The 25349-nt window shown below is 38.8% G+C and overlaps 1 protein-coding gene across 3 annotated transcripts; it reads left to right on the top strand.

Moving 5' to 3' along the window:
* The first annotated feature begins 1046 nt into the window (after window positions 1-1046).
* On the top strand, window positions 1047-18840 carry LOC309499123 (uncharacterized protein). Of its 3 annotated transcripts, XR_014206155.1 has the most exons (4): window positions 1047-1219; window positions 10327-12145; window positions 12880-13062; window positions 18420-18840. XR_014206155.1 is itself a non-coding variant. In XM_082170159.1 (3 exons), exons 2-3 carry the CDS (start codon window positions 10332-10334, stop codon window positions 18469-18471), a joined length of 1866 nt encoding a protein of 621 aa, XP_082026285.1. In that variant the 5' UTR covers window positions 1047-1219; window positions 10327-10331; the 3' UTR covers window positions 18472-18840. The 3 variants fall into 3 exon arrangements, 2 of the variants coding, with proteins under 2 accessions (XP_082026285.1, XP_082026286.1); XM_082170159.1 differs by lacking the exon at window positions 12880-13062; XM_082170160.1 differs by lacking the exon at window positions 12880-13062 and having other exon boundaries at window positions 1048-1219; window positions 18423-18840.
* The last annotated feature ends 6509 nt before the right edge of the window (window positions 18841-25349 follow it).

The following is a 25349-nucleotide window of genomic DNA, read 5'->3' as shown; positions in this document are numbered from 1 at the left end:
ACCAGTGGTTGATGTCTCAAACATGATAATAGCGTGTTTAATAATACGATCGCATTATGATTCATTAAATAAATAGAACCGAATGGCAGGGCTTTACTGAGTCATATGTAAACATAGTATGAATATTGAAACCTGTAAATTGAAAAAAATATGTTTAAATTATGTTTTAAAATTGTAATCTTAGTTCAAATGGAACATTATGTATTATTATGTACAACTGTATACATCATTTAAATAAGCATGATTTATCTATTGTCTAATGCCCAGGTGATATGCATAATATCAAAATATAGAACTGTAAAATTAGGCTGTGTAGTGGACATGCAGATAAGACGTCGGAGCGCAAAAATGTGATTTCTCCTGTCCAACAACAACCAGACCGTTATTTCCGGCATGCCGAGCGAGTCTGTCCCAAAAATACCTCTCAATGCGCCCTCGTGGACTCGCGCCAAGGGCCCTATAGGTCTGCACTACATGACGTCACCAAAGTGTGGACTCTGAGGAAGTCCACAAGTCCGGAGTGTGCCATTTGGGACAGGGCCAGAGCCAGGCGGTCCGCACTCGGACACATTTCTAACCGGCATGCATCTCGCGCTGATCACCGGTGATCGGTTCTGCGCAGATTTTGCTCATCTCAAACAAGCCTTATGACTGGAACGCAGCACAGTGCGTCATCGAGCCCCCCTTTTAGCCCCGCCCAAAAAAACCGGAACACAGCAACGGTGAAAAACTGTTTGGTCTAACTCCACAATTCAGTACTTCACAGTTCACAGTCTTTGTAATATGATTTAGCAATACATTTCTAACATAATGTGTTTAGATTTTTTTTTTAGAATTGCCTTTACAGGGACTTTAAATGATATGAGTACACTGTTATTTCGATTTTTAAAGGAAACAAGATTGGCAGAAAGGATATAATTATTATTATTATTATTAGGAGTTATTTCTTCTATGGAAGTTTTTTTTTTTTTTTTTGTGGTTTAGTTATTTATCTCCGGCCCACACTCCAGTACAGTAGGTGGCGGAAATGCACCATTAATGTTGGATGCCAACCGCGAACCGCCGTTAAACATCAGCGAAGAAGAAGTTGCATGTGCTCCGGTGTATTGTAAACACAGGCAATATTGCCTTATCAATTTCACCCCGAATCAGACTTAGAGTATATTAGGAATCGAGCAGAACTTGTGCACCAACGGCTGTTACAGGACGTTTCAGAGAGGTATGTTTTTTTTGTGTGTGTGTGTGTGTGTGTGTGTAGATGTCTCATACTTTTTCTATGCGCGGTTATTTGTAAATCAAATCAAATCAAATAAAGTATATTTGTATAACGCTTTTCACAATACAGATTGTATCAAAGCAGCTTCACAGTATTAAATTAAAATAAAATAATACAACAAGGTTTGTTTCTAGTGGAATTTATTGATTGATAGAATAAAATTAAATATCCCCAAAATATCCCCAACTGAGCAAGCCAAAGGCAACATTGACATAGCTAGCATTGAGCAAGCTAAATGCTACTGATATTTATGTTTTAACACGCAAAAATATCCATGCATTTCATACAATCGTTCTACCTCATATTACAATCCTCGGAGGCATTATTTGATAAGCACTCACACACATGTGTTTTCTCTCTCTCTCTCTCTCTCTCTCTCTCTCTCTCTCTCTCTCTCTCTCTCTCTCTCTCTCTCTCTCTCTCTCTCTCTCTCTCTCACACACACGCACACTCACACTCACACTCTACAAAACGAATTTAGCCAAATCTGTCGTTGGAACCATGAGCACACGAGACTAACCATGGTTTTACCACAGTAAAGAAAATGTTAACATTACCTGATGCCAACAACACCATCATTCAACGATCGCTGGTGGGATTAAAATGAAGTTTGTATGTGTTTGAAACAGCGTTGCTCCAACATAAATAAAACAATAGCTAGTGATGGAAAACACATCAACAAAGGCAAATCATAAAACGTGTTGTGACCCATAAACATCAGCTTCTGCTTTTAAAGTGGGAACTGCTCCATCTTTCAGGACAAACTTTTTTTGTGAATCCGGTGTGAACTCGCTTAGATCCACGTTATGACTCTAATGCAGCAACTCTTCCTCTTCTCAACATGGGTGTGTGTCTGTATACAGCTGTATAGCTACTACTAGCCCTGAGTGAATTGGTAGTTATTTTATGTTTCAGACTTATCCCTTAATAAAACATGAACAAATTCATACAGTGAACTAGAGTATTGGTATTATCTGGCATTTGACAGTAATATATTATTTCGCCACAGCCACTTGTAACACTAAACTGAAAATGGTACTTTAGTTTTGCAATAACTGTAGCCTATAAGAAACAGTGCAACAAATAAATCTAGGAATATACAAAAGTATATAAAAACATATCTCTTTAAAACTTAATGTCTAGAAACAATTTTGTTAAATAAAAGTTTTTCTGCATGTCAGTTTTTAAATACCAAAGTACAGAAAAAGTGCAACAGTAACTTATACTCAATCTAAATAGTCCTTTAAAAACACTAAGTGCAGCCACAGTGTAGTGAAATAAGAGACTTTAATAGAGTACACAAATAAACCATTGTTGAGATTCAACAAGAGCAGTATTAAACCCAGAATGAAAATATACATATTTCAAGTAACTCAGGTAATTTCATTCCCACAAACTGTTGCAATTATAAATAGCCCTTACCTGTAGGTTAAAGATGCTAGACGTTGTTTCAGGGTTTAACCAGTTCAGTCCTGGATCCATTTCACTGGGCGTTTGCTAGAATCAAAATCCAAACTTCATCAAAATAAAGATATTCCACTCTGATAATCACTCTTATATAAATGATTATTAGTAGTAGTTGTAATTTCACGTAAATGATAATTATACAAGCTTGATAAAAATTCTCATTCTCATTCTAGAAGAAAATTTCAGATGGCACTTAGAGGCTTTTGCATCTGATCTCTTCATAAATAGACCTATAGGCTAGGCTATATGCTATGTGTATATATATATATATATATATATATATATATTAGGGCTGGGGGAATTAACGTGCTAATCTTTGTGATTAATTTGATATGTTTAACGCATTAAAAAAAAAATAAGGCAATTGATGCAGCACCTTTTTTTGTCTCGTTTTGATGACGATCATCAGCTACTTACATCTACTGTGTTTACGCAACGGGAATACTCGGCTTGGCATTTTGAAATGTTTATTTGGCCGTTCAGGCGCGCAACCGAAGACAAATCACGATGGTGGCTCTCCATCGTGATGTCGGTCAGCCATCACGATGGACGATGATATCGTCCATCGGCACAACCCTAGAGTCTGATACTGCTCCATAGAGATTTGATTATGGGGCGTGTCTCAACCGAACCAGGAAAAAAATAAACTCTGCACTCAATTGGATAGACCTACAACCAATCAGAGCAACGGAGTAAATGATGCATGTTCTTCATTCATATTTTCAACCAACAAAATGTCGCGGCTCTCTGTTCTACTTTTAAAATGAATGCGCTGTGGATATCTTCTATAACAGACGCGATGGCGGAATCTACACATGATGTTTCATAAACAAAGTTCGGGAGGAGCACGTACAAATAATCAATCTAATATCAACTTGTCATCAAACAATACCATGTCTAACGTTACCCTATCTATCAGCATGAGGAAGCATATTCACTCTGTCAACTTACCTAACACTCCTTGACAGTTTTTCAGCATCCCTCCACCACCCCGAATCCTCACTCTTGTCTTGTTCTCTCACAACCAGGAATACGGGGGAGTATGGCTACCGAGCCCACAGCCCTCTCCTCGGACAGCACGTCATATACGCATTTATTCTATTGACTTATTTGTGTGAAATCTTATATACGCATTTATTCTATCGACTTATTTGTGTGAAATCTTATATACGCATTTATTCTATCTGACTTATTTGTAAATGTGAACTCGTGAAATCTCAATTCTCCAGCAGCAGTCGTCTTTGTTGTAAACTAATTCAAATCAAGCGCTCTTTGGTGACGTGGATGATTACGTTACCGTTGCTCATCTGTCCATCATCGTATAAAGCCCGCCATGACAATTTGATTGGTCCGAACAATTTTTGTTCGGGCATAATAGCTCCTCAACGGAGCGAGTCCAGACCGAACTTCCCGACCAAAAAATGTTGTGGGCGGGGTTCGGGCTGGCACCCAGGCTAGTGAAATTACTCAGTAGTTGACTTCTGTTTGCTGAGCTGGTATAGCCATGATGGGCAACAATGGTAAAATGACCTGCTCTGATCACATGCTCTGGTAATAATAACTTTGTGACTATACTTTGTTTTGATAATAAGCCAAAAAAATAAATCTGTTAAATCTGAGTATGTTGCATACAACTCAAGTCAAGTCATCTTCATTTATATAGCGCTTTTAACAATGTAGATTGTTTCAAAGCAGCTTTGCAGAGATAGACGTATAATTTAAGGCTTTATAGCGGCTCTTTAATAAAGTTATATTCCAGTTAAAGTTATTGTTTATTTATTCCCTTCCGTCGCAACGATCATTTGTTATTAAAGGGACACTTCACCCATTTGCATTAAGCTTTGTATTGTTAGAAACCCAGTCATATATTATAATAAACGTGGATTTTTCATAAATTTTTCCCTGAGATGGGAGAAATAAGGATTTAAGTGTTTTACTTCCTGCTTATTATGACGTAAAAATCATCATTTTGCGTCATAATAAGCAGGAAGTCACATTTCATTGAAAAGTGTAGAGACTACAAACACAAGCTCCTCATTATTCCAGGGGGCGGGACCCGCTCACGCTACAGGCCTATTACAGATCAGTGGGTGGGACGTCACTTTCTGAAACTAAAAGCAATATCCTCCATCTTGTTTGGAAGCTAAGCTAACAGGCACTGTGGAGCCAGCTGTGAAGATATGACAATAGCGGAGGGTAACGTTACTCAATAAGATGTAGAAGAAGAGGATTTCGGAAGTCTGATGGTCGAATCAGGTGTTTGTGGCTACCTTTACAAGCCGGATTATAGCGAAGAGCAGCCGAGGCAGAAGACCTGCCTGCCGCGGACGAGGAGCCCGGACTGGCTCGAGTTAGGGCGGACTGGTGGCGCCGGTGAGCTCACTATGCAACTACGAACACAGAGATAGAGTCCGTGTGCGGCAAAGAATTTCAACGATGCCAATTTCTCCTGGACGAAATCTCTGAATCAGACGAGGACACGGACGTTTGTGTTGTGAACTATCCTAGTTTCGCACCGCATCTGACTGAACATCCCGGTAACGTTACCATGCAATAATTCACCACTTCGAAAGAAATACAAATGAGGAGTAATTCACTAATGAGTTCGCCAACTAACTAACGTTAGACATTTTGTGTGAAATGAATTTCAAGCTCCGGTGGTAGCTAGCCTTATAGACGGATGAGTGATTCATATGCTGTTCTGGATTAGTGGGAGTGGCTTGCGCAGCTGTGCAATGTGGTGCATTGTGGGAGTTGTTGTCTTTCATACAAATGCGTCCTGAAGTTACTTTCTTTCTTTCCTCGGTCAAGAAGGCACCAAATTCAAAATTTATTTTACATTTCGACTACATATATGACCCACTTTCAATAAAGATCAATGTTCCCATGGGTGAAATGCTCCTTTAAATTAGTGGCCACTAAGACGACACCATTCTCTCTACACAAACTTTAAACTTGAACCTGTGAGAAACGCTGATCTGTAGAGTGGTAAAGGGATCCTCCATAGGGAGAGACTAGTTGGCACTTCAGCACTGCGTTGTCATCGGGTCCAGGCGAAGGGCCTTCGTCAGATCTGGATACGGCCTGGATCCGGCAGGCTGCAGGAAAACCTTGGGATAAACAAAGACACTAAAATTAGCGTAGATGCCATTCTTCTTATGATGTAACGAGTACATATTAGGGCTGTGCGATATATATCGTGAGATTGTTATGCGCATCTCGTCAGTAAAGCCGGTTCCTTGATTAGTAGTAAATCACCATCACCTGCTTTCAGATGGAGCGGCATTTACTACAAAGAGCCGTAGTTAACTGACAAGCTGAGCCATATCGCATTAATATCGCGGACGTATCGCCAGCGATAATTAATGCGATATGGCTCAGCTTGTCAGTTAACTACGGCTCTTTGTACACAGCAAAAACTCCAGTGTTAAATTAACACTCCTGGGAGTGTATGAGTCCACACTCAAGAGTGTTTAAGTTAATGAGATAATTAAGTGATTAATTTAGTGATGATTGAACATTATTGAAGACACCTGATGTTAACAAGCAGAATCACTGAAGGAGAAAATCTCAAATTGTAAGTTACCGTTATGACGATCAATGGTTGCTTTAGTTGGACTCTTGACCCATATATTATTAACTTTAGATTTTGTTTGTCTGTTGTTTCTGAATTATAATCACCAGTTGAACAAAGAAAAAAGTGATCTAATGGTGTTGGTTATGTTATGACAATCATCATTTGAACTTGATCACTGAACTCATTAAAATCCTTCTTTCTGACTTCGATTTATGTTGTTGGTTAATGAATCTGCATAAATGGCCAGAATTTTTGATATAATATAAAGGATTTCTTAAAAGTTGCTTAAAAAAAAAAAAAATTCATTCTTTTAGGCACACACAGATTTCAAGATTCAGTCTATGCATCTCAACAATGGTGAGGAGCAGAATATTCAATTAGGAAAAGTAAATTACATAGACAATTCAGATCATAATTTATTCATACCGCAATGCATGATGGGAGCCATTAATGAGTTGTGATTGGTGGCAGCCACTGCAACATGCTTTATTATTGTCACCATTGTTGAGATTCACAGGCTGATTATTGATGTCTGGGTTTTAAATGAATTTATCTGAATGTCTTTTGATCAGAACAATGTTTATTAAATATTTTGAATTATAAGTAAAGTACTGATAATCAGGCTGAAGAATCACTAAACTGCTGCTAACAAATAAAACCAAACTATCTCAATAAGTTTCCTTTTTCAGATCACAGCATGATTATGCCAAAACATAACCAACACTATAAGATAACATTTTACTTTGTTCATTTAACTGTTATAAATCAATAACAGCAGACAAACAACAGTAAATATTAAAGTAAACAAATAATGGTCTAGAGCCCAACTAAAGCAAATACCCATCACCTTAATGGTAACTTACAATTTGTGATTTTCTTCTTCTGTGATTCTGCTTGTTAACATCAGGTGTCTTCAATAATGCTCAATCATCACTAAATTAATCACTTAATTATCTCCTCAGCCCTAAATGCCGCTCCATCTGAAAGCAGGTGATGGTGATTTACTACTAATCAAGGAACCGGCTTTACTGACGAGATGCGCATAACAATCTCACGATATATATCGCACAGCCCTAGTACATATCAGGATTTATGGGAAGTGTTCCCGGTTCTGGCTGACCTAATATATGCAGCCTAACATTGAATTATTAAAGTCTATAATGTGTTATGTGTATGCTAGGTCAAAGAGATGTGTCTTTAATCTGGCTTTGAACTTAGAGTGTGTCTGCTTCCCGGACAATGGTAGGAAGACTGTTTTGGCGCTAAATAGGAAAAGGATCTACCTAAATCCAGCAGTCGATTTAGATATTCTAGGTATTATCAACTGGCTGGAATTTTGAGATTGCAATAGACGTGAAGGACTATAAAGCATTAAGAGCTCGCTCAAGTACTGCAGAGCTAAACCATTTAGTGCTTTGTAAGTGATCAGCAATATTTTAAAATTGATGCGATGTTTAATAGGGAGCCAGTGCAGTGTTGACAGAACCGGGCTAATATGGTCATACTTCCTGGTTCTGGTAAGAACTCGAGCTGCTGCGTTTTGAACTAGCTGTAGTTTGTTTATTAAGCGTGCAGGACAACCACCCAGTAGAGCATTACAATAATCTAGCCTTGAGGTCATGAGGGCATGAACTAATTGTTCTGCATTTGTCAATGAGAGCATATGACGTAAAAAATAGGGACTACGGATGTAAATTAGCCCTGTGGCTATAATCTGGCATGTTTACGTCTGTTTTTGTTGTTTCAATGCAGATGTTCATTAATGTGCATTGTCCCTATCAAATAAATAAATAAATAAATAAAAATAATTTGGATATATTTTTAAGATGGAAAAATGCAGTTTTACAGATACTAGACACGTGACTTTCAAATGAAAGATTGGTATCAAAGAGCACACCCAGGTTCCTAACCGACGACGAAGACTTAACAGAGCAGCCATCAAGTGTTAGACAGTATTCTAGATTATTACGTGAGGAAGTTTTTTTTGTTCAATAATTAGAATTTTCAGAGTTAAGTAGTAGGAAATTACTACCGTATTTTTCGGACTATAAGTCGCTCCGGAGTCGCATCAGTCAAAAAATGCGTCATGAAGAGGAAAAAAACATATATAAGTCGCACTGGACTATAAGTCGCATTTATTTAGAAATTTATTTCACAAAATCAAAGACCAAGAACAGACATTTTTATCAGGAAAGGCAAGTTATTCAACTAACGTTACACAGCAGCACACAGAACAACAGGCTGAATAGGTGTTCGGTGTGTTAACGCAACACATTAACAGTTATTCAGCTACACAATAGCAAAAAAGAACATATACCTGGGAGGCTTGAATAGGCTAAATTAACATAAGCCAGCGAGTCCAACAAGAAATTTACCAGTAAACAAGTTCACCAAGCTCCCGCAATCTCATTCCAAAACATCATCTTCCTCCCTTGGTGTCGCTTCTGAACAACTCCGCCAACTAGAGCGCCCTCTCGCGGCTGTAGACGGTAATGTTTTCTCTTGGTTCATCTCAGTCTGAATTAATTTTTATATATAAGTCGCACCTGATTATAAGTCGCAGGACCAGCCAAACTATGAAAAAAAGTGCGACTTATAGTCCGGAAAATACGGTAGTCATCCAATTTTTTATATCAGCTATGCATTCTGTTAATTTAGTGAATTGGTAAGTTTCATCTGGGCATGAAGAAATATAGAGCTGAGTATCGTCAGCATAACAGTGAAAACTAATGCCATGTTTCCTAATGATATCTCCTAATGGTAGCATGTACAGAGTGAACAGCAGTGGTCCTAGTACTGAGCCTTGTGGTACACCATACTGAACTTGTGATCGATGAGACATCTCTTCATTTACTGCTACAAACTGATAACGGTCAGATAGGCTAAGTATGATTTAAACCATGCTAGTGCATTTCCACTAATGCCAACATAATTTTCGAGTCTATTTAAAGCAGTGGTTCTCAACCTCTCCTGCAGGGACCCCCTGACAGGCCATGTTTCTGTTTTAACCCTGAAATGGCACACCTGATTCAATTAATGAGTAGTTATTAGAGTAGGAAGAGTAGGAATTAGTCAATTAATCAATTAGTCAACTACTCATTAAGCCTTTAATTATTTGAATCAGGTGTGCCATTTCAGGGTTAAAACAGAAACATGGCCTGTCAGGGGGTCCCTGCAGGAGAGGTTGAGAACCACTGATTTAAAAGAATGTTGTGGTCAATAGTATCAATTATTATTTTTTTATTATTATAAAAAAATTCTCAATCATTCTTTCAAGAAGAGAAAACAGCCTGTCCATCCTCTCCCTACTCTCTTGTGCTCGTCAAAAACTCGTCCTCTCTGTCTCGCCTTCTTCGTGGTGCTCCTGCTGGTGCTGATGCTGGTGCGGCTGGCTCCTCCTCTTCTTGGTCACACACTGCTAAACTCAGCCCTGGTGTGTCCTCAGGGATTGAGGAAATGAGGACAGGGGGGTTGGTGGAGTGGCTCTGTCCCAACACCTCATCCATGAGGACAAACCACTGCCAAGTTTCAGTAGTGGGTTTCCCACTCACATCCTCACCTGTCCCAGGACACTTGCAATTACGGCTCCAGTATCTCAGAGATCTGACATAGGGCAAGCAGTTTGGAGAACAAATGCAACAAAGAGTAACGTAATGTAACTTTTCTTTTTTTTCGGCCTGTATGGGAGTTGCCTTCCCCAGCAGACCCATTTTCTCCAGAATTGCTCTAATAAAGCAGAAAAGGGTACTTAAGAAAAATATTAACACAGCGGTGCATTGTTAGGCCACCAAGGATCCTTTTATGTAACCTTCCTTTCACGGGGAAACGAAGGGTGCATTTGGCGTCACTTTAGCCTTTGTCAATGCAGCCTTCACACTGGGACACAGCTAGGGATTAAATCACAGAAAAACGTGGGCAAACTGGGTCTCACAGGCAAACATAACATGAACACAGACACTAAACGTGACACATGTACTGATGCAATTAAACTTTTTTTTCATTTCAGACCTGATGGAAGAAAACGAGGAGAGTGAAAAAATGAGTGAAGTGAAGGAGGAGAGTGAAGAACTGAGTGAAGTGGAAGGTGAAGTAATGAGTGAAGTGAAGGAGGAGAGTGAAGAACTGAGTGAAGTGGAGGGTGAAGTAATGAGTGAAGTGAAGGAGGAGAGTGAAGAACTGAGTGAAGTGAAGGAGGAGAGAGAAGAACTGAGAGAAGTGAAGGAGGAGAGTGAAGAACTGAGTGAAATGAAGGAGGAGAGAGAAGAACTGAGTGAAGTGGAGGAGGAACATCATGTCAAACCTGGGAAGAGTTTCACAACCAAACAAAGTCTTGAGATTCATATGTTAATCCACACTGGAGAGAAGCCGTTCTCATGTGATCAGTGTGGAAAAACATTTATTGGGTCATCAAACCTGAAGAGACACCTGACAGTTCATACTAAGGAGAAGCCACATTCATGTTCTGTGTGTGGAAAGAGTTTTTCACAGCTGAGCTCTTTACATACACATCAGAAAACTCATACTGGTGTGACTGTGAGAGAGTACATGTGCTTTGAGTGTGAGAAGACTTTTATTACAGCGCAATGTTTAAAACAGCACCAGAGGATCCACACTGGAGAAAAACCTTACAAGTGTTCACACTGTAACAAGAGATTCAGTCAGCCATCATCTCAGAAAACACATGAGAGGATCCACACTGGAGAAAAACCTTACAAGTGTTCACACTGTGACAAGAGATTCAGTCAATCATCACATCTGAAAATACATTTGAGGATCCACACTGTAGAAAACCCTTACAAGTGTTCACACTGTGACAAGAGATTCAGTCAGTTATCAAATCTGAAAACACATGAGAGGATCCACACTGGAGAAAAACCTTACAAGTGTTCACACTGTGACAAGAGATTCAGTCAGTTATCAAATCTGAAAACACATGAGAGGATCCACAGCGGAAAGAAGTCGCACACGTGTGATCAGTGCGGGAAGAGTTTCAAACACAAACAGAATCGGGAGATTCACATGAGAGTTCACACAGGAGAAAAGCCATTTACATGTGATCAATGTGGGAATAGTTTCACAACCAAACAAAGTCTTGAGATTCACATGCGGGTTCACACTGGAGAGAAGCCGTTCACATGTGATCATTGCGGCAAAGCATTTGCCCAGGCATCACACCAGAAGGCACACCTGACAGTTCATACTGAGGAGAAGCCATATTCATGTTCTGTGTGTGGAAAGAGTTTTTCACACCAGCAATCTTTACATACACATCAGAAAACTCATACTGGTTTGAGAGAGTACGTGTGCTGTGAGTGTGAGAAGACTTTTATGACAGCGAAATGTTTAAAACTGCACCAGAGGATCCACACTGGAGAAAAACCTTACAAGTGTTCACACTGTGACAAGAGATTCAGTCAGTTATCAAATCTGAAAGCACATGAGAGGATCCACAGCGGAGAAAAACCTTACAAGTGTTCACACTGTGACAAGAGATTCAGTGATCCATCAAATCTGAAAACACATGAGAGGATCCACACTGGAGAAAAACCTTACAAGTGTTCACACTGTGACAAGAGATTCAGTGATTTATCATCTCTGAAAACACATGAGAGGATCCACACTGGAGAAAAACCTTACAAGTGTTCACACTGTGACAAGAGATTCAGTGATTCATCATCTCTGAAATCACATGAGAGGATCCAGAGCAGAGAGAAGCCGCACACGTGTGATCAGTGCGGGAAGAGTTTCTCTATTAAATGTCTCCTGAAGATACACATGAAGATCCATACAGTGCAGAAACCACATCATCACAGTCTGAGATCACGGTAAGTAGTTCATTTTTATGTGCCGAGAAACAAAATCTCTTCTGTGTAAGTTAGTCAAAGTCAAATCACTCTATCTCCACCTATAGTTGGCGCTGTTTCACTGTGGCTGCTGTTGAATCATCCAGGGGTGCGTTTGTATTGAAAGCATCGTTGGCCAACTATGGTCGCAAGTTTATCACAATGTCCATTGAACTCTATTGGTAACGAGGGAACTTGCGACCATAGTTGGCTAACGATGCTTTCGGGAAACGCACCCCTGGTTGTGAATGAGGCCGACACCTGATGTGATTGTAAAGTGCTTGGTGTGTACAACTGCCGTGCAAAGACAAAAGACCGTAACTTCATTTTGGTTGAAAATTAGTTATTAATATTTTTCCACGTTCAATACATCCTTTATGATGTGGATAAAAATACATCCTTTATGATGTGGATAAAAATTGAGTCAATTCTGTTTTTTTTTGTTTGTTTGTTTTTTTCGAGAAATTAATTGGTTGTCTTAACAGTAACTTCCAAAAGCCCAAGAGAAACCAAGGTAGAACACTATAACAGTAATACCACCAAAGAGCAGTAGGCTTTGTTTTGGAACGCTCAAATTCAGTTACGGTACGCATGTCAATATGAAGTTACTGTGCCGGTGTTCTATCAAATAATGCTACTTATCAGATTGTACATTGTTCTGCCTTTGTTTTACTGTCAATCAAAATTTAAATTACAGTGTTGCCTACTTTGTACAGCTTCCATCAGTCCCTGTAACTTCTGATGTTCCCAGAGCTTTGTCCTGCACAAACGTGGTCATGCTGTAGAAGATGAATACAACTAAAAACTAAAGCCCCGCCTCACCCAGTTCGGGTACCGGACCTGTTTGAAACACCCATGGGTTTAACTTCGCCGGCGCCTTCAGCATCGCCCTAAACATGGTAGAGTCGGCGCGGGACTAATATAATCACAGGCAGTGTTTATAATGAAGCTACAAGTGTACTGGTGCATACAACATCAGACCAGCTCTTACAAGCGGGTTATACCTAGGGCTGGGCGATTTAAATCGCGATATTGTTATGCGCATCTCGTCAGTAAAGCCGGTTCCTTGATTAGTAGTAAATCACCATCACCTGCTTTCAGATGAAGCGGCATTTAGGGCTGAGGAGATAATTAAGTGATTAATTTAGTGATGATTGAGCATTATTGAAGACACCTGATGTTAACAAGCAGAATCACTGAAGGAGAAAATCTCAAATTGTAAGTTACCATTAAGGTGATGGGTGTTTGCTTTAGTTGGGCTCTAGACCATTATGTGTTTACTTTAATATTTACTGTTGTTTCTCTGCTGTTATTGATTTATAACAGTTAAATGAACAAAAATGAAATGTTATCTTACAGTTTTGGTTATGTTTTGACATAATCATGCTGTGATCTGAAAAATGAAACTTATTGAGGTAGTTTGATTTAACTTGTTAGCAGCAGTTTTGTAATTCTTCAGCCTGATTATTAGTACTTATTCAAAATATTTAATAAACAGTGTTCTGATCAAAAGACATCGAGACAAATTTATTTAAAACACAGACATCAATAATCAGCCTGTGAATCTCAACAATGGTGACAATAATAAAGCATGTTGCAGTGGCTGCCACCAATCACAACTCATTAATGGCTCCCATCATGCATTGCGGTATGAATAAATTATGATCTGGATTGTCTATGTAATTTACTTTTCCTAATTGAATATTCTGCTCCTCACCATTGTTGAGATGCATAGACTGAAGCTTGACATCTGTGTGTGCCTAAAAGATTGATTTATTTTATTTTTAAACAACTTTTAAGAAATGCTTTATATTATATTAACTATTCTGAGCATTTATGCAAATTCACAGTTATGCTGTAACCAATAACATAAATCGAAGTCAGAAAGAAGGATTTTAATGAGTTCAGTGATCAAGTTCAAATGATGATTGTTATAATATAACCAACACCTTCAGATCACTTTTTTTTCTTTGTTCAACTGGCAGTTATAACTCAGATACAACAGCCAAACAAAATCTAAATTTAATAATATATGGGTCAAGAGTCCAACTAAAGCAACCATTGATCGCCATAACGGTGGCTTACAATTTTAGATTTTCTCCTTCAGTGATTCTGCTTGTTAACATCAGGTGTCTTCAATAATGTTCAATCATCACTAAATTAATCACTTAATTATCTCATTAACTTAAACACACTTGAGTGTGGACTCATACACTCCCAGGAGTGTTAATTTAACACTGGAGTTTTTGCTGTGTACAAAGAGCCGTAGTTAACTGACAAGCTGAGCCATATCGCATTAAATATCGCTGGCGATACGTCCGCGATATTAATGCGATATGGCTCAGCTTGTCAGTTAACTACGGCTCTTTGTAGTAAATGCCGCTTCATCTGAAAGCAGGTGATGGCGATTTACTACTAATCAAGGAACCGGCTTTACTGACGAGATGCGCATAACAATATCGCGATTTAAATCGCCCAGCCCTAGTTATACCTATAACAGCATCCGGAATAAATACGCGGGACGAGCGAAGTGCACAAGCACAATAATAGGGTAGACAGCTGAAACCACCGCATAATGAAAAGACGCAGAACACAGAATGTTGTGCTATAAATGCATTAGTCGTCGAGGTAGTCCAGAACGTGCTCACCACTGATAGGCTCAAAAAGGACTGTTTTTCATGACCGTGAATGTGAGGAGCACAACACATTTGAACACGAATCTCAGGAAGCGCCTGTGATGAGGGCTATCTGAATGTGAAAGTATGCGTCTTTCAGATCCACCACGTGCGCAAGGATCTGTTTTATATCATGATCATTTTGAACGCGTGCTTAGCACGTCACTCGGTTCCAATTGAAGATAGATTGGAGCTATGTTGTCATGTCTAATGTATTAATAATGCCTTTAGAATGCAACCAAAGCACAGGATAGCAGGATGGCTATAAGCAGGGCTTAATTTGAGCCGGAACATGTTCTGTCACCTCCGGCGTTGGATTCGGAACCTTTTTTATTGGATCCGGCACCTCCTGTGTCACCAAGGAAAATTAATTGCCTAAATGAAAAAAATAAAATTACTGTTTGTGTAACCTAGTGTTCAATGTTTGTGACACATGACTTGTTGTAGCCTACTAGTTGAGATTGCTGTTAGCCTCGATTGTTTCACTCAGGGGAAAAATGTCAAAAAGACAAAAAAGTTTGCTTAACTTTTTCAAATACGCTGGCCAGTCAGATCCCAAACAAGCAAAAATCGTTTCAGCTGATCAAGAATGTGGAGACCACGGTGGACACAGCAGTAGCCTAGTATCGACATAGTATCTTGTTATTTCGACAAAATAAGGGGACAATCTTATCTGCATTAAGCCACATTAAACGTTCTTATAATGGTTTTCGGGAGGAAAATGCTTAACATGTAATTGCGTTCATATTCTGGGCTCATCTGATTTTATAGGCTACATAGCATAGCCTACTTTGTTTTTAGTATCATAATGATTAATAAATGCACGCACAATTATACGTGAACTTGATTTGAACAAATGCCTTTCAACTTGTGTGTGCAAAATTTAGAATTCAGAATTAAATGAATGTGCAGCAATTTGTAGCCTACAAATAGAGTATGTAGGCCTAATATACTGTTGTAGCCATTAAAAAAGCGCATTTAGTTTCATATTTGTTAAAATATTATAATGTTATTTATTTGATTTTTTTTCCATTTATGTTGATTTATGAAAAGTGAACAGCAAGACCGAGTAAGATAGGATGCGCAATATGAGACCTGGAGTGGGTCAGACATGATTTTGACCACTTCATCAAGTTTTCTTTTTTAGAAAGCCTTTCTTTAAAGTGAATTTCGTTTTTGTATAAATTGTATCTTAATTTTAATAAATTTGTCATCAACCAATTGCCTGGATTTAATGAATAAGAAGCAAATATAACAGACCATCATGGAGGCGCCCGCGCGGTCACTTGCATTGCTCGTGAACAGGAGTGCATCTTATCCTAACGAAAAAAGAAAAAGGCTACTCTCTTATTATGTAATCCATTAGGCCTATTTATGTGCATTTCTCTCTATAGGCGCGTTCACACGGAGATGGCGATCATCAATTTCATCTTTGCAGCCGAGTCGACACTGTCAGAGAAAACACTTGTTTATTAATAAAAATCAATACACACGTCAACGGATCTACAAATGCACATCTTCTTGCTTGTTGCACACACTTTACAAATTAAGCACTGGCTATAAGTAATTGTTTATCATACAAAATAAATGCCATGATCACTGGATTTTATACAGCGGTCTTTTACAGATCTATTTAGAATGGTCTTTAATGATTTTGTTAATGGTGATAAAATCAAATATTGATAATGTGGAAGTAACTGCCTTTTGCCTTGGCATGACTTCTCACTTTTTTGCTGACAATAGAAAGGCAGAGTACAGTAACTTTAAAGGAGAACTCCGGTCAATTTTAACATTGAGCTAATTTGTTTGTAAATTTGGAGTGCTGTCAATACAGAGAACAACGGCAAAAATCGGTGTTGCCTACACCATGTTATCCTCTTTTTAAAATTTGCACCCTGTTGACTTCAATAGGGCAAGTTTTAAACCTGATTTTAGCTTCTTAACATCCTTGATGTGTCATTACAAGTGCACAGCCATGTGAGTGATTCCTTCAGAGTGAACGCGGGTGAATCTGACTGCAGTAGATGTGAAAGATATGGATAAAAATTATGTTATTTCAGCCAGCGCTCATACCTGTATTTACATCCTGTTTTCGGTCGAAGTCCATAGTAATCGATTGTCGAGTTCACGCGCGTAGGTTTAGTTACCTATGATCACGCGCGTGAACTCGACAATCGATTACTATGGCCTTCGACCGAAAACAGGATGTTAATGTTAAAATTGACCGGAGTTCTCCTTTAAAGTTACACTGTGCGATATTTTCCCCCATCTAGCGATGAAATTGTATATGACTACCCAGTGAATATTAGTTTCTGTTCTTTTCAATTTCGAGGCCTTTTTAACTCCTACGGTGGCCGTATTATTCCAAGATTAACATGGTTTCCAGTTCGACTCCGTCCAATTGCTCCTTTAAAACTATCACCTGTGATCCGTCGCAGCACAGATTTGTTACAAGGTAAACAATACTTTTTCACCATTGACGCAAGGAAAAGTAACGCACGTTATACTAGAGGTCGTTCTGGCGTTATGCACAACTATGCTATGGTTAGACAAGCAACTATAAAACTTCGAATTTACACAGGCTGAATTACCTGTTGAGAAGAAAGCAGGCAACTTCGGCGTCCGTTTTAAAATCTTTGCTCCTCATGAGCTCTTTCCATCTGGGAAAAGTTACTCCTATATTGACTTTGGTCTTGCTGATTTGCCTGTCGCGTTGATGCTTTAATTATCTCTTTTGCTTCCTTGGCGACTCTGCTACATGTCCTCGAAAATAGGCGTGATCCTGGTTGGTTGGTGATCACCATTAAAAAAATCATTATAGTAAAACCTGTATAAAATCTAGTGATCATGGCATTTATTTTGTACCATACCATACCATCTTCTTCTGCTTATCTGGGGCCGGGTCGCGGGGGCAGCAGTCTAAGCAGAGAACTTGATACTGGCGCACTGTCTGTACAATACTGGTGGGCGTCTATCTGTGGGTCGTGTTTGTGTGTCGTGTTTGTGTGTTCACGGAATTGGATGCTGGTGTATGACGTAAGACGTAGCGTAGGAAGCATCGTGACGAAGAACGAATGTAGAGTTTTGTTTTGCTCTGCTCTCTGGCTGCGCTGTCACGTTCGTTCTACGTCACAACGCTTCCTACGCTACGTCCTACGTCATACACCAGCATCCATCTCCGTGAACGCGCGTCAACCGCTACCGGAAGCCAGTTATTTTCGTTTATAAAGTTTTAAATATGTATATTTTTACGACAAAACCGCACGGATTACCCTTAGAAGGACTTTGTTTATCCCCCTGGAGCCGGATGGATTACTTTTGTGAAGGATGCATGCACATTTTGGGACTTGAAGAAGGTGGACCCCATTGCTTCACATTATAACCACTGAAAGATCGAAGACATTTTCTAAAATAACTGAAAATGTGTTCGTCTGTGAATAATTATGCACAGCAGTTGTTGACCAGATATGATGGGATTAAAATGACTATTGAACTCATCATTGATCTTGACTTTGGGCTTCACTTTTCATTTCAAGTTTGTCTCTCATTTGAAATCTCACTTGATTTTATGTTTCCTTCAGCAGAAAAGAACGGCGGTGTGTTTCAGTGCAGGACTTTCTTTACTACGCATGATAGAAAGAGATGAACTGAAAGAGCATCAGAAAATTCACCCTGTAAAAACCTTTGGAGGCAAAGTTCAGGAGCTGAAGAAGAGGCCTTAACACTTTTAATAGAGACATGAATCTTATATTAATTTTTAACTCGTTCTTCATTGTTTTTCATTAGAGCATGTAGTTTCACTTTCACTTCTACTCTTCCATGGAAACGCAAGATATACTTTCTTTGTATAGTATAGTATCTTTGAAACTGGACTCTTTTCTTCTCTTGAGATGCTTTGGCTCTTATAAGTCAGTAAAGAGAGAGATCTGTCTAATTCGCTTTCACTTAATGTTTGTATTTGCTTCATGTAATATTGATTAAACTCTTTACTAATTTTATCAACATCTCATTGTTATTGTCCTTTTATAATTTTTTGCTGATTCTGCTTGAATTAAGAGCAATTTCTTCATTTTAGTTATGAAATTCATGAAGTATCCTGATATGAATGCTTTTTGAGCTTACGGTGTTTTAAACTTCTCAACAGAGCTTTTAAATGCTTAACTAAATTCTATTTCACTGCACACATGACTGAAATTGAATGAGATTGCTGTCTGTCTACATTATTTACAGTTTCACCCTTGATATCCATTATATTTACATTTTAAAGAGTTTGTTTGACTCAGTTTGATGTTTCATTCACACATAGCCCCTTTCACACAGCGCTTTGAGCCCGGGAAACTGTCGGCAAATTGCCAGAGTGCCTTCAGCGTCATCACTACGACACGGCATTATTACGGCTTTTGTTCACACAGCGCGCGTTCCGGGATGAACACGGCAATGTTTCTTGGTCCCCAACACAGCATCGATCCCGGCATAAATCCCGGGTCATGTTTGCGTTTCACACAGAGATTCCGGAAAGTACACGGATAAAGTGACCCGGGATTTGACCCGGGTTCGTTTGATTGTGAACGCAAACACGACCCGGGATTTATGCCGGGATCGATGCCGTGTTTAGAACATTGGTCAAATTAAGTGAAAATAATGACTAACCATTGTTACGTACCCTTTTTAAAAAAGATCTAGGGGTGAAAGGGGTGTAACAAATAAACGGTGGGGAGAGACTGAGAGAACTGCCGTCTCCAAGTCCCAGGGCTGATACACAAGAAAGCTCAGTAACACCAGTTTGAGCAAATAAACTGTAACGGATGGACAAGAATCATGACTCTTTCATTCATTCCTTCTAAATACATTCTTTGCTAAGATTACTAAAGCTTTTAACTATGGTCTGAAACGCCAGAAAGTCTAGGCCAAATTACCCCCTGACACCTTTTATGGGCCTGCTGAGTTTACCCAGGAAAAGCAGACATTCCACGCGAGTCATGTTTGCCAGCTCCAGAGAGATTACGAACTCTCCCTGCACCTTTACGCACACGCATACACAAACTTTGAACATTAACTTAGAATATAAGCATGTTATATGTATACAATATACTTTTGTGTGTTTCCCAGTTCATATAGTTTATGATTTTCTAGTTGAAAGAGTGAACTATAAATGCTCCTATTCATGTATACTAATATAACTTCGTATTCCCACCTCCTTTTCTTGCCGTCCTTGGTATCCCTTTAACCGTCTCAGTTTGACTGAGCCACTCATATATAGGAGATTACAGTAAATTGTATTATTCTGTATGTACAATCTTTCTGGGTAGAAATGACCAATTCTAAACGCCGTCATAACTTATGCAGATGAACCGTCCTGACAGGACAAAGGAAATCCTCCCGCTCTGAAATCTCTGAAGGTGATTGGTCCACGTACGCAAAGTGGGCGCAAACTAAGACTCTCGATAAGAGACTGACCCAGAAAGTTTCTCCGTGCACTTCGTCAGTGAGAGGTTCCCGGTTCCACAACTCCGAGTTTCTCCGTTTTTCTTTTCTTTAATCTTTGTCTTTATTTTCGTTTTCAGACTTTTCCTACGTTCAGTGAAGTGAACGTAGTCGGCAACTTTAACTTTAAGTAGACTCTTTAAACTTCCCGCGAACTCCGTTTGCTCCGGAAGCAAGAGTAGAACGCCCAGCTGCGCTCAAACGGACACACGCACGTTTTGTCCTCAGCTCCACACAAGACCACATGCAAGTACTACTTTTAGTGATGGCAAAATGAGGCTTCCTGAACCACTGATACCTCGCAGCCCATTGCTTCAGCCAAAGGTTCATTACTCAAAGCTTCATTCAGCATTGCTCACTAGTGACACCTAGCTACTGTGCAAAGAAATAGCAGACAAATTCATTCATTCTGAACCAGTGTCACTGGCTTACACAAGTGACATTCTGAATCATTTTAGAGGTTACATTTATAAATCACACCATTTTATACATGGAATCAAATGTTAAATGATTTGACATTCTAACCTTCAATTACACTGTCATTAAATTCTCTGGCAGTAATCATCATGAATTAGGTTTCATCTGATTGGAAAAACAGTAATAAACAGTATAATATGTCTATTGGCTTTTTTGTCAAGGAGCTCGCTTTTTATACATGGACACCCCGATTTTATACACAATATATTTTTTAGAAAAATATATATATTTTAGAAAAATATTTGTATTTAAATAAAAACATGCATTTATTTATTTATTTATTTATTTTGTACTCGCTTTTGATGTATGTAACCTTTCATTTGCAATAATAAAAAGACATGAGCAGACATTTGTCCACTGTGTATAATATAAAATATGTATCTTTCTCTGTCTGAATTTACTTGTGCAGAGTCACACACACAGTTAATTAAATATTCATTAATTGTTTGGATAGTGACAGTATGAACAACAACAGTGACACTGTGTTGAGTGCAGTGCTTATGTTGGAGGGAGTGTAATAAAGTAAACTGCAACAGAATAGTCTGGAAGGAAGGATTACAATCGATTTTTATTGAGAAACAGAATTATTTCAAGTGTGTTGGGGTAACACACTTATTTTAAAAATGGCAGTGCCAGCTGGTATAAATGAGGATACTGATGCTTCTGTTGAGCCCAATATACAGGGGAGGATTTCCTCTTTCTTGCTGGCTCCATTACCAGGAAAAAGGAAGAGTCACAAAAAGCAAACAAATCCAAAAGGACAATCCAAATAAAAGAATCCAGAGCAATCCAAATAATCTTATCTAATTAATATAACAAGACTATAATATAGCTAAGCCTACTATAATTAATAATAACAATATACTATAACTATTCTAACCTGATAATGTAATAATATACAGCCCTAACACATATATGACACAATAACGACAATTACAATGATAGTTCTCTAACTCTCTGACACTACTACAACTGCTTCTACTACTGCTGACAACACCCACAAGGTGGCGCGAGTTTCGAACCGCCTTTTATCCAGAAGCGACACTCAGACCGAACCGATGACGTATCCACACAAACCGAGGCCTCGTTTGTCATCAGTCACGTGATTTTCACGTTAACAACACAAGCCTCGAATCGCGGCTTCATCTGGCACGCCCATTTTTTCTCGACACAAGCTCCAACGCCTCGGTTCAAATGTCACATCACTAACTACTTTTATCGAACTCTAAATGCTGTTTTAAGGTTGTCTATTCCCTGTTTGCAGGGCGATTTAAGGTATTGGTCTCTCAGAGTTAACTGTCTAAAATTTCCATCCTGAGATTTTTTTTTTTCAATCTCTCTCTCATCCTCTCTCTCTCATTCGTTATTCGTTGTCTTGTATTGTTTTCTGGTTGTACTCTGTATATACATGTATTCCATGTAACTAGTCATATGTATTTGTAGTTTCATTTATTAAAAAAACATATATCCCTAATTGCTTCTGTTTGCTCAACATTTTAAAGTCTCTGAAGCGTTACGATCTAAAGCTACAAAGCTTTACAATTTGTTACTATTTCAGTAACCTAAATGTTATAAGAACAGGAAGGTGATTTTCGTGGCCAAAAAATAGCCTTCTTCGAATTATAAGAAATATATAATTTTTGTTGATAAATTGATGGGTTAATCTTACGGCCGTTTGCTGGACAAACAACTGTTTGATAATTACATTAATTTCCATTAAAGGTGCTGTATGTAACTTTTCTAATAAAATGAATCTTTTTTATTGCCTGTGTGTGAAGGAGTTGTAATCTCACATTAAAATGATCCACTTTGCGGGTTTTGCTATTACCTCGGAAAGCAAATTCTTATTTTTATGTGAAGGTCCTGGGTCAGATTTACCGTGAAATCCAGTGACGTGACCTGCATGTGCGCTCCCGAGCCTCTAGCCTCATCTACTGACTTTGCACTCAACAGCGACGACACTGCAACTTATGGACTTATGACTTATGCAACTTATGACATGTCTGATAACACTAAGAAACTACCTGTGTCGTACAACACAGACTCCAACACAAACTCCACATATTAATAAAAAACAAACAAAAAAAGTTTTTTCTGCTGAAGCTCGTAAGGCTAGACGTGAATCGGATGAACTTCGGGTGAAAAAACACGGCTCAACATCGGCAGGGCATTTGAATCATGGAGAAACCTTATCTACAAACCTAGAATGTACATTTCCTGAAGAAAATGTGAAGTGGTGCTTGCAGTGGCAAAATTCGGCACAGTTGATAGGGTTCTATACTTATCATGGTACCAGCATGCACTCTTAGAAGGAATGTGTAGAAAAATTACACAAATTATGTGTAACACTCTAATTTACACATTTTGTGTCAATATTAACTAAAACTGTGTATTAAAAAAGTATCTATTTTACACATATCAATGTGTAGTTTAAAGTTTACACAACTTGGGTATTTACTCAAAGCATTTAACACAATATGAGTAGACTGATGTGCTTACACACTTTAATGTGTTATTTTTTATAACGCGACCGTTATTTTAATTAGCTAGTCGAACTGAACCAACCAATAAGGTGACTTTTGAGTGAACATAATCCAGTTCCAGTCAGTTCAGTAACGTTAGTAGATGAAAGTCTGTTAACGACACTAGTGTCACGGTTCATAGATTCATTGTTTCCTTCGTGTCTCGTGTAACTGTTGTTTTGTGTGTCTGGGTGTGTGAGAGTGGGCGTTACCGCTCATTCCGCTTGATCAGCGATCCAGCTGATCTCATTCAGCGCTCCAGCTGCAACTCATTCATGCACCTTTAAAACCTCACCGCACTTTTCTCTCATTGTCAGAACGTTGTTTGATGTCTCCCGCGTGTGATCCTGTTCCTGTTCGTGTTCCCGTTCCTGTCTCTTGTTCACTTGGATTTGGTCTTCACTTGGGTCGTCACGTCTACATCACTTCACTTCATGGACACTTCGCTGATCATCCAGTCCCTGTGTCATCAGCTGCTCATCCACTACCGGACTTCTATTTCTACCATCATTAATAAACATTCTGAGTTTTTACTTGCAACATTGCTTCTGTCTTTTGTGACCATGACAACTAGTCAGCAACTATTTTGTTTTTACTATATTGTTGAAAATAAAACATGTATACATTATCACTTCATTATCGACTACCCCTCGCGTCAAAACTGTTCGTGAAAACTATGGCGTCAAATGGTGGACAAAACAGCGCAAGCGCATAAACACAGCGCGCAAGTGAATTACAACAGTGTGAGCAACGTGACAAAGCTCGCACGTAAAATGTAAACACGCAGAACTCTCAACTCACAAACTGGAGGACAAAAAATATGATTGTGCGCACAAATTAACAAGTCGCAAGCAGAAATAACAGCCGCGAGTCCTGACAGGTTCTACACGCTCGAGTTCTTTTCTACACGCGCGCGCAGATTTGAACACACGCTCGAGTTCTTTTCTACACGCGCGCGCAGATTTGAACACACGCTCGAGTTCTTTTCTACACGCGCGCAGCTGAAATCTTTACGCACACGAGTCAGTTTTAACACTTTAAGGGGCGGGGCTCAGACCTTCCTGTTAACAAATGCCATATCGCAGCTTCTCTGAAAATCTTTTGATTGGTTGCTATGCCGTGAATGATGTCCTCCTGTTGCGATTGGCTGTTGTTGGCTCTCTCCGAACGAAGACACTCATCCCATACACACTTGTCCCACTGACCCAGCCTCAAACCCAATCTCTTAAAAATTAATAAAGGCTGGTTTCTAAAGTACTTCTTCCTGCCTCTATGTATTAATGCTCATGGGTAGCCTAAATGAGTTCCATATTTAACATTAAGTATTTTACTGTTATATGTCAACAAGATTCAAGATATTTTCGCCTAGCTATACCCAATGTTTAGTTCTGTTTTGGTATTTATGAAACTTAGCACATACATAATTAGATTATGCACTGTTTGTCCATGGTAACAAACAATTTCAAAAACTTGTAATACATTTTTTGTTTGTCTTGATGCAAGTAATCAACTCAACAATAATTTTCATGGTGATATCTAAAGGTAAATTTTTTTACCCTATTCACGTAAGAAAAAGAAGTAATAGGCGTATGAATAGGCTATATTTGGGTCTTTTTCGAAACTTTCCCCTAAGAGGATTCTTCTGGGCTTTTTTCCCTTACTCAGGACATATTGAGGATACAAAATCAGTTGAGTTTGCTTCTGTTGCAATTTGTTCAACCTTTTTTCATAAAATGACTGGACTATAAGGGAAGGAGCTGTGAGTGGGCCACATTTCTGATAAAATTATTGAAAATTTGGTTCCTGCAAATGCTGAGGTCATGTGACTCTTATATCGCTATTAAGCAAGAAGTAGCATGTTGTGAGAAAACAACTGACATAAAGGAAAATGTTAATATATTTAATACATTTATTAATTACTTACACGAAAAAAAAAATGTGTCTAGCTATTTTTAGTTTATAACATCAAGAGTTGTCTGTGTTACCTTACCTATATAAGTTACACAAGTCAATTATGTAAAAATGTCC

The sequence above is a fragment of the Leuciscus leuciscus genome, assembly GCF_965113295.1.
Source record: "Leuciscus leuciscus genome assembly, chromosome: 1".
Lineage (NCBI taxonomy): Eukaryota > Metazoa > Chordata > Actinopteri > Cypriniformes > Leuciscidae > Leuciscus > Leuciscus leuciscus.
Note: the sequence above shows the minus strand (reverse complement) of the source record. Positions and strands in the feature narration are given on the sequence as shown.

Excerpts from the sequence above, each read along its gene's own strand:
- LOC309499123 (XM_082170159.1), top strand. The coding sequence starts at position 10,332 with ATGGAAGAAAACGAGGAGAGTGAAAAAATGAGTGAAGTGAAGGAGGAG. Across the intron at positions 12,146-18,419 it reads CATCACAGTCTGAGATCACG|CAGAAAAGAACGGCGGTGTG; the intron begins GTAAGTAGTTCA and ends TGTTTCCTTCAG.